Raw genomic sequence first — 10,564 nt, forward strand, 5'->3', positions numbered from 1 at the left:
GAAAAGACGGTCGGAATCGGGGCCAGAGTGATCAGAGCGGCAAAGCAGCGTTGAACGATGTCTCATGCGGCGGGAAGGGAGGGCACATGAGCCTCACGTAGAGGATTTTTCAACGTCGGACCTGGGCAGTTGGGCCAGTGACGGTCCAGTGATTCTCTTGGTGCCGACGATGAGAGGTGAAAAGGTTCATAGATGGGGTAGTACCAAAAGGTAGATCTAGGGTTTTGAAACCTAAAGAGAAAAAATTAAATTAAACTCTAAAATCAGGAAAAAGCTCTGATACCATGAAGAATTTTGGAGAATTTTAGAGTATTCTTGTATTTCACTCTTGATCTCTATAAGTGATTTATATGACTATTTATATACAAAAAATTATAACTAAACAGAAAGCAAATAATCAAAGAATAATTACAAAAATAATTAAGAATCCTAATCAAATCAAATCATATCCTTAGAATCAGCAAATAAGTCAACAAGTTGCACCAATCCTTCTCATATGTTATGTATCCAGCCTCCAATGCCATTTGCAACAGAGAAATAGGGAGAAAAAGAGAGAGAGATAGACTGGGTTGAGAAAGAAACAGGAAGGGGGAGGAGATTTAGAGAGAAAGTAGAGAAAAAGAGATAATTCCGTATATTTGATTCTTGATTGGATCTTCCTTAATACAAGCTACTCTATATACAGGTATTCCTGTAAAGAATTAACTGTTCCAGTCACTCTCTAGCTAATTTCTAGCTGACTCTACTACCTTTTGTACTACTCTTTTATTACAATTTCAACCCCCAAGACCCTCTATTTATTTTCAACACCCCATATTCTCCTTATCATAACATTCTTCACTTCTTGAAATACAAGAATGAATAATGAAAACTGCAATTCAACAGTAAAATTGTTGCTGTGTATCCAGAGAATGACCATCAAATGCAACAGAAAATAACTAGTAAGGATCAAAATGTCGAATCAGATTTTTTTGGTTTCTTTTCTGCAATACAAGAGATGAATCTTTCTGTGCCTTCTTGATATTTACCATTCATCCTCCATGGAAATTAAGAAATCATTGGAGTAGAATCCACCCTCTTTCCAATTCAAATGGAGATATGTTGCAAAGAGTTGCTCTTGCCTAAACTGCTCCCTATTAAAACACACTGAAAAAAAAAAAAGAAACTTCTGCCTCACTAGCCCCCAACCTTAAGAATAAAAACTCCACTCGGGAGCTCTGACAACCTTTCTTGTGCTTTGTCAACTAATGTGGATAATGTTGTGTTTAGTACAACAGTAGCTTTTTTCTCTCCATCAGCCTCAAATGTTTTTCCCACAAGATTTTCATCTTGTAATAATTTTTCCATCAGTTTCTTTGTTTCCACCACCTTGCAAAATTGTTGTGCCTTCAAGAAGGATAGCCTTCTTGGCATTGAAATCCTCTGGCCTCTCCTCTTGGATTGTTAATTCCATTTCACTTCCACTACTTCCAAGAATCTTCAGATAAATGGATGCTGGATTTTAAAGCTTGAATTGTCTCCAACTTCTTACCCGTTTGCTCTTGAGCCAACCTATCAAATATTTGCATTTTCTGATCTAACTGTTTCAGTTTCCCCAGCAACCTTTCTTGTCCTTGAATGTATCTACCAATACCCAGCAGGAACTTTTGTTGCCAAGGTTGCAGTTCCATGGTTGATCATAGAAGGCTGAAACAAGAGAAATTCTAAAAACAAAAATTCTGCAATTGATGATATGAACTGAAACAGAGAAACAAAAATGGAAACCCTAAAAGATAAATGTGAGAGAGTAGTTGAGAATTAGAGAGAAAGAGATGAAGATACAAAGAAATAGAGGATGGATGAGAGAATTACAAGGATCTTGATATTTCTTGGATTTCCAAGGAATTCAAGAAAGAAGGAAGATATTCAAGAAAGGAAAAAGAAGAATTACATAAAGAAGAGCAATTTGGATTCCAAGAAGAAGAAGAAGAACAAAAGAACCTGGAATTTGGAAGATCGAAAAAGGAAAAGAACCGATTCTGTAACTTGGGAGGACTATTACTGATATGCACCTGATTATAACACACAAATTCATTTGGAAGCAAGCCCATTCACAAACCGTGCTTTGATACCAATTGTTATATATCCAGCCCACAATGCCATATGAAATTGAGAAATAGGAGGAAAAAAATGAAAGAAATGGACTGAGTTGAGAAAAGAAACAAGAAGGGGAGGAGATCTAGAGAGAAAAAAGAGAAGAAGAGATAATTCTTGTACCAATTCTTATGTATCCAGCCTGCAATGCCATTTGAAACAGTGAAATAGGGAGAAAAAGGGAGAGAAATAGACTGGGTTGAGAAAAGAAACAGAAAGGGGAGGAGATTTAGAGATAAAATAGAGAAAAAGAGATTATTCTTGTATATGATTCTTGAATGAATCTTCATTAATACAAGCTACCCATTATAGGTATTCCTATAAAGAAATAACTGTTCCTGACTCTCTCTTGCTAATTTCCAGCCGACTCTACTAACTTTTTTCTACTCCTTTTTTACAATATCAAACCCCAAGACCCTCTATTTATTTTCTACACCCCCTATTCTCCTTATCATAACATCGTACTACCCTAAAGAACATAATGAAAACAGCAGATCAAATACCACCAAGAAAATAATAAACTGAAACAAACACTAATTTAGAAATAAACTTGTGCTTCAATCGACAATCTAGTACCATGTCTAATCTAGGCACAAACAAAAGGGAAAAATAATACCAAAGATATGCATAGCTATTCAAACAGACTTACATGCATTGAATTGGATTCCACTTGTGCTCTCTCTTTTGCGCCCATGTCAGCTCCATGCCTCACAACTTGAAGTAGATGCCCCAGCATCTCTGAGAATTTTAATTACAGTAAAATAAGCATGTCCATATTAGGATCTTATGAAAGGAATGAGGTGACAAGAGGATAGATGACAAGTTAGACACAGAGGTTTGGGTAACAATAGAAATTCCTAACCGCCATTGAAATTGTGAAATGTGAAATGAACCTCCAATGTCTCTCTATCTCTCTACCTCCTTCCCTAATTTAATCTCTCTCCATTTTATTCTTTTCCGTGCAAGTGTCTGTCCACACCCTTCAATAATTGATAGGAGAAGCAAAAGGATAATCTGGACTATTTAGTATAGCACAGATTGGTCTGAATTGCCTGATTTCCAGCGATAACACAAGGTTTACAAGTATACATGAACAGGCAAGCCTGGAGATGAACACAGATACCAAACACCATAAACTCTAGATGACAGAAGGATTCCATGCAAACCACAAACCACCTATTCAATCCAGCTAAGTGGCTCCAAGAAAAAACAACATCAAAATAATGGTTTAACTGAATATCAATACTTACTCTTCGGAGTACTAAACTGTAGATTTCTTTGCACAGTACAGATATTATCCCTAAAAAAAGCATGCATGTTCAAACTCAGTTGACATGGGGGACAAAAATCAAGGAAAACAAGAAGACAAACAAAGATAAGTTGTTACCAAATGTAAGAACACCCAGTTGTCTCTTGAAAGCTTAGTGCTAATTCTGTAGAATATTCTGGATCTCTCCATGAGATTATTGTATCTGAAAAATTTTAGATAGAGAGACCATCTAATCAAATTCTGCAAATAAAGATTGCCGCATGTATGATATTAGCCAACAATACTTAAAAAAGGCACTTGTGACAAGCCATTTGTGAAACACTAGCATACCTTCTTGTTTTCTGTAAATGTCACCTGGCACGATACGATGCAGAAGTAGTGTTTCGTCCTCATCAATAACAAACAAGCCGAGTTCATCCGACCCCTGCTCGATAACATTCACATTTCAAAATGCAGTACGAATTTTACTAAAGCAATATTTTTAAGAACTACAGCATTAATTCTCTATTAGGTTCCAGAAATTCAGCAGGAATAATAGACAAAAAAGAACCCAGTCAAAGAATTGAATAAACCTCCAAATGGTCAACAGTAACATGTCCAGTCCCTTGGTTATCCCATTTTCCATCTTCATTTAGACGGTAGACCTTCACCATCTGCAATTCAATAAAACAAACTCAAATACCTATATAGGCCGTTGCATCATTATTGCTGAAGTTCCTAACTTCACATGATCATGCAATCATGCTCAAGCATAATGAGAACCAAAGAGCATACAAACAAAAGAAAGATAAGTATAGATGCCTAGATGCCATTGGATATGGTCAAAGTGAGGAGGATGACAACCACACGTGCAAAGTAAGATAGCTGGATTGGAAGTGAACTGTTCAGGAATCTCATGCAATTGCTATATACAAACATTTCCATGCATCAAGACACCAAAAACTCTTAGATCGACGCCTACACCTTAGGCCTATGCTCAAAGATCCACTTGCCACTTCAATAGCTATGGGGATACATTAGATACAAATGTATAAATAGCATGATCATTTGAAATAAGTGTTTCCTTTTTCTATTATAAATAAGCTTGACATCAAGTAAATTTGTCCATATCAGCAACAAACACCATTTTGTTGATTGCATCATTTTAGAATTGCTAATCATATCAATCATCCATGTCACTAGAAGAAATTAGTCATTTTATACTGATTCAGTGTAAATACACTCTGTGATGCAACTTGTGCAATTACAGCAAGTGCCCAAAAAAAAAAAGAAGGAAACAAAGTGGGGAAATGCAACCGATGCAAACCATAACCTGCACTTGTCACTACATTGCCATTTTATGGAACGTAAACAGAACCAACAATTTGTTCACAAACAAATCAACAAAATAACACTTACAAATTCCTCAATCACCAACACAGCAATAAAGATAAATATTGATCTGATTAGCTATAAGAAAGAAAGCAAACAACTGACCACCACCAACCAGTCCAAAGCTAAATAAATAAACTTCCAAATGAGACCACTCCCTTCAAACTTCCACGTCTCTGCCTAAATGCTTCCGAAAATCAAAATTCTATTATTATAAATTGAAGTACCAATAGTTCTATCACTCTTACCTCCCTCTTGGCATGGTAAATCATAAACCACCCTACAATCCCAGCATTTAAACATTATCCAAGCAAAAGGAGGGAGGGGGGAGACCTCAAGACACGGTGCTTGGATCAAATACCTGAATAGCATAAACTGCTATTGGAAGATCAAAGCAACTCTGAAACATTTTCATTGCAAAACCATTAAATGGAACTTATAATACATCTCCATGAACAAGATAAATCAGCAGATCCAAGTATCCAACTTAAAAGACAGCCAGTACAGCCTTAACAGTATCACAAACCCAGACACCGCCTTAACACATTAATAAAAACCAACTGCAAGAAAGAAAACTTATAAAAAACCAAAAAAAAAAAAAAAAACAACAGAGACCATTTTGCACTATCCATATAATGACAAGGAAAAACCTAATGCAATTGAGTTACACCAATCACACTCATACTATTCTTAAGAAAATAATGAAAGTAGATTAAATAACACCAAGAAAATGAAAACAAGAAACGAATATTAATTTAGAAGTGAATCTGTGCCTCAAAATGACTATCTAGTACCAAGTCCAATCTAGACACAAATGGAAGTCAAATTAATATTTAAGCCTACACAGCTATTCAAACGGACTTACATGCATTGAATTGGATTCCACTTGTAATTTTTCTTCTGCGCCCGTTTCTGCAATGCACTTCACAACGTGAACTGGAGGCCCCATGATCCCTGAGGATTTTAATTACAGTAAAATTAGTTATTAGTATGCCAAAATTAGGGTTTTATGGAAAAGACCAAGACGAGAGTAAATGAAATTAGAGACTGCAGTTTGGGAACAACAGAAAACCTAACTACCATTGACATTGTGAAATAAACCTCCAACTTCTCTCTTCATCTCTCTCTCTCTCTCTTACCCTACTTTTTTCTCTTTCCATTTTATTCTTTTCTATGCAAATGACTGTCCTCCTCGTTTGATAAGAGATGGGAAAAGCAAAAGGATAATCTGGACTATTTAATATAGCACAGATTTGGTTAGAAGGAAAATCACAGTGTTTACAAATATTCATGGACAAGCAAGCAAGGACTTAGCACAGAATACCATACACCGTAGGCTTACTCCAGATGGTAGAAGGTTCCTTGTGAACCAGAAACCACCTATGAAATCTGCCTAAGTGGCTCCAAGTAAAAAGAATATCAGAATGATGGTTTTAATCAATACTTACTCTCAATAGGACTAAACTGCAGACTTCTTTGCACATTACAGATGTGATCCCTGGACAAAAGCATGCATGTTCAAACTCAGGTGACATTGGAGAAAAGTCAAGGAAAACAAGGAGACAAACAATGATAATGTTTCCATATATAAGAACACCCAGCTGTCTCTTGAAAGCTTAGTGCTAATTCTATAGAATATTCTGGATCTCTCCACGAGATTATTGTATCTGAAAATTTAAATAAATCAAATTCTGCAATTCATGATAGTTGCATGTATGATATTAGCCAACAATAGAAAAAAAGAAGACACTTGTGACAAGCCATTTACGAAACACTAGGATACCTTCTTGTTTTCTATAAATGTCATCTGGCATGATACGATGCAGAAGTAGTGTTTCATTGTCATCTTCATCAATAACAAACAAGCCCAAATCATCTGATTTCTGCTCGATAACATTCACATTTCAAAATGCCTTACACATTTTACTGAAGAAATTTTTCAAGAACTACAGCATTATGCTTTTGTTTAGGTTCCAGAAATTCAGCAGGAATAAAAGACAAAAAAGAATCCAGTCAAAGAATTGAATAAACTCCAAATGATCAACAGTAACATGTCCAGTCCCTTGGTCATCCCATTTACCATCTTCATTTAGACGGTAGACCTTCACCCTCTGCAATTCAATAAAACAAGCTCAAATACCTGTACAGGCCATTGCATCACTATTGCTGAAATTCAGCTAACTTAGCAGGCAGAAGTAAGGAGAATGACAACCACATGCAAAGCAAGATAGGTGGAAGGGAAGTGCAACAAGAATCCTATGCAATTGCTATATACAAACATTTCCATGCATCAACACTACAAAAACCCTTAGATCCACTCCTACACCTTAGGCATAGACTCTGAGACCCAGTAGCGCCTTCAATAGCTATATGCAAATCATAAATAACATGATCATTTGAGATAAGAGCTTTTCTATAATAAATAAGCTTGACAGCAATTAAATTTGCCTATAGCAGTAACAAACACCAATTTGTTGATAGCAACATCTTAGAATTGCTAATCATGTGACTCATCCATTTCATTAAGAAATTAGTCAATTATACTCATCCAATACAAATACAGTCAGTGTGCTGAAACAGATGTGACTACAGCAAGTGCCAAACAAAAAAAAAGGTAGTAGAAGGAGGAAAAAATGTGAATATGAAAACCGAAAACCAAAAACCAAAAAGAAACAATTGCCATTCATAACCTGCATTTGTCACTGCATTGCCATTTTATGGGGAAAACTTGCATTAAGAAAAAAATACACTTGTTCGCCAATAAACCAAGAAGATAATGATTGAAAAGTCCTCAATCACCAATACAGCAACAAAGATAAATATTGATCTGACTAGCTATAAGTAAACAAAGCAAAAACTGAGCAACCAGTTAAAACTAAATAAGTAAACTTCAAAATGAGACCATACTCTCTTTAAACTTCCCTGTCTCTGCCCAAATGCTTCCAAAAAATAGAATTCTAATATTATAAATTGATTCTACTAATGGAATCACTCTTACGTCTTACCCTCCCTCTTGGCATAGTAAATCATAGACCACACTACAATCCCAGCATTTAAAAATTATCCAGGCAAGAGGAGAAAAGAAGGAGGAAGACAGGTAATGGCCCTCCAATTTCCCATTACGTAATGGCCATTATTCAAAACCATGGTCACTACACTGTCATTTTATGGGGAAAATTTATGTAGAAAGAACCAACAACTTGTTCACCAACAAAATGGCAACAGTAACACTTCAAAGTACTCAATCAAAGACCAGTATTAATCTGACTAGTTAGATGCAAAGAAAGCAAACTTTCCACCAACAATCAGTCCCATAGCTAAATAAATAAACTTCAAAATGAGTATGATGCTTTCTTCAAACTTCCACAAGTCACCCCCAATGCTTCCAAACTGGAATTATAATATTTTAATAAAAGGTACCAATAACAAATGGAATCACTCTTACATAGTGAATCTGTTACGGTCCCTTGATACGGATCTAGTTATGGGTCTATGTGTTGGGGTATTTGGTTGAATGGGTGAAGGTTGTGAAAGATTTGAAGTGTTTTTTTTCGGCGACCTATGTTGGAGATAATATTCAGATTCGTTAGAGAGAACGTGGTTTTCTTGAGTTTAGAGTACTCAAAGACTTTCTTTGGAAATTTTTCTCATTCTTCTTTTATTGAATTGTTGCACTTAAATATAAGAGTGAGACATAACCATCTCTTATAAACAAGAACCACTGAGCAACATAGAGGATCACCTTCCTACCACTAAGGAAAAGTAAAAATTAACTTGCACTATCTACTTCGTGGGTTGACCACTGAGAACATGACTAAACCACTGACTACATAACTCTTGAAAATAGGACAACTACTTGCAAAAAACTAACTTGCATTATTTGCTAACATTATTCCCTCCTCCACTATGCGCTTGTCCTCAAGCACAAACTCAAGAAATTTCTGGGAACTATTCAGCCAGTAGTTGGTCCGTTGCAACATCTCCTGGATCGTCATCTGCTAAATCCAGCCAGAATAATTTCTTGCACCGATGTCCTCGAACAAAGGATTCATCACAGTTAAAACAAAGTCCTTTTCGTTGTCATTCCTCCATCTCCCCGCGGTTCAAGTGCTTAATGATTCGGGTACCTTTTGCTTCCATTGTTTGTTGAGATGAATGATTGGTTGAAGGACTTGCAGCACATATGGACCAATTTTTCCGTTCATAGAGTCGAGACATGCTCATAGCTTAAACCAAGTCCTTGGGTTGGTGAAGCTAAACTTCCACCGCAATGTATTCCTGCAACCCACTAATATACAATTGTATTTCTAGTCTTGGTTGAGGAGGCCAACTCATGAGACAAGGATTTCAAAATGGGTTTGATACTCATCAACAGTACCCATTTATTTCAACTTTGCTAATTCGCCCAATTTATTGCCCCGGATTAGGGGGCCAAAATGCAAGTTGCATTGGTGTGAGACTTCGTCCCAAGTTAGATCAGGAACATCCTGTAACAACTGCATATATCACAATTGAGCAATTCCCTCTAAGTGATAGGAGGCTAAGCTCACTTTTTCTTCCTTGGCTGTTGATTGATGGCGAAAATCCTTCTTTTATTAAATTATTGCACTTAAATATAAGAGTGAGACGTAATCATCTCCTAAAAACAGCGAATCATTAAGCAATATGGAGAATTACCCTCCTACCACTAAAGAAAAACAAAAACTAATTTGCACTATCTATATCATGGGTTGACCACTAAGAACATGCTAAACCACTAACTACATTAAAAATAGGACAACTACTTGCAAAAAACTAACTTGCATTATTTGCCAACAGAATCCTAGTTAGAATCCATTTGAAATAAAATTTAGTGTTTAATATGACACAATTTCAAATGCATAACTCAATTAAATTCTATATAATTCATGTTTGATATAATTTAATAGTTGAAATTCACTTATTCTCATTTCATAAACTACCCTCAAGAGTAAAATTAAAACATTATAATTTTCTACTCTATCAACAAAATCTTATACCTAATAAATTTATAAGAATAAAAAACATATAAACCTATTAACCATATACTAATAAATGTAGAATTAATTTGCATCTCATAATAGAGGAACTTTACAAAATAACATAAATAATGCCATAACTAAGTGCATAATATGCCTAGATGTTACAAAGTTAGGACGAAAATAAAATATCTTACATAGTTATCTAGAGATATTAATAGTAAATAGATAGAAAGGTAGTTTGTGGTTTCCATCTTCTTCTTGGTCAGTTAGTAAATTAATAAACAAAAGAGGAATGCTTGATAGAAAATTGTTTGATAAGGAAATTTTAGCCCAAAAAGTATTGCTGCTTAATTTTTGTGAAATGATTGTAGTTATAACCAATTCTTTAGAATTGGAAATCATACAAGCAAAACACGAAATTCAATTGAATTCTATAAAATTTGGAGAAATATAATTAAACCAAACAGTGCTACCATTTCAATTCTAGTCACAAACGAAAAGATAAAAGCATGCCAAATCTTTTCGCAGTTATTCAAACGGACTTACATGCATCGCAAGTTCGCTTGTGATTTATCTTTCGTGCCTATGTCAGCTCCTCACTGGTGAGAGGATGGATGAAGAGTAAGAGATTGACGATCGAGGATCAATACAAAATCCCAAATGCCATTGACGCAGCTAAATGGACTTCCATCTCTGGCTATCTCCCCTTCCTTAATTTCTCCGTAATTTTCATTCTGGTCACTGTTAGCTGCAGTCCTACTTTTTCATTCTGATCCCTGTCAGCTATACT

At 35.6% G+C, this 10,564-nt stretch overlaps 1 protein-coding gene across 6 annotated transcripts in view; it reads right to left on the bottom strand.

Moving 5' to 3' along the window:
• LOC110623612 overlaps positions 1-10,564 on the bottom strand; it is a 28,337-nt gene extending 17,773 nt beyond the window's left edge. For 2 of the 6 annotated variants that reach the window (XM_021768613.2, XM_043960069.1), the window contains exons 1-11: positions 10,321-10,564; positions 6,805-6,885; positions 6,558-6,657; positions 6,357-6,441; positions 6,223-6,272; positions 5,640-5,728; positions 3,976-4,056; positions 3,734-3,827; positions 3,521-3,605; positions 3,384-3,433; positions 2,783-2,871 (exon numbers count right to left, since the gene is read on the bottom strand). In XM_021768613.2, the coding sequence (XP_021624305.1) occupies positions 2,783-2,871; positions 3,384-3,433; positions 3,521-3,605; positions 3,734-3,827; positions 3,976-4,056; positions 5,640-5,728; positions 6,223-6,272; positions 6,357-6,441; positions 6,558-6,657; positions 6,805-6,885; positions 10,321-10,326 (810 nt within the window). In that variant the 5' untranslated portion in view covers positions 10,327-10,564. Of the gene's footprint in view, positions 1-2,782; positions 2,872-3,383; positions 3,434-3,520; positions 3,606-3,733; positions 3,828-3,975; positions 4,057-5,639; positions 5,729-6,222; positions 6,273-6,356; positions 6,442-6,557; positions 6,886-10,320 lie in introns of those variants that run through there. The other 4 variants (XM_043960070.1, XM_043960072.1, XM_043960071.1 and 1 more) reach the window with 4 other exon arrangements.

Source organism: Manihot esculenta, chromosome 9 (assembly GCF_001659605.2).
Source record: "Manihot esculenta cultivar AM560-2 chromosome 9, M.esculenta_v8, whole genome shotgun sequence".
Lineage (NCBI taxonomy): Eukaryota > Viridiplantae > Streptophyta > Magnoliopsida > Malpighiales > Euphorbiaceae > Manihot > Manihot esculenta.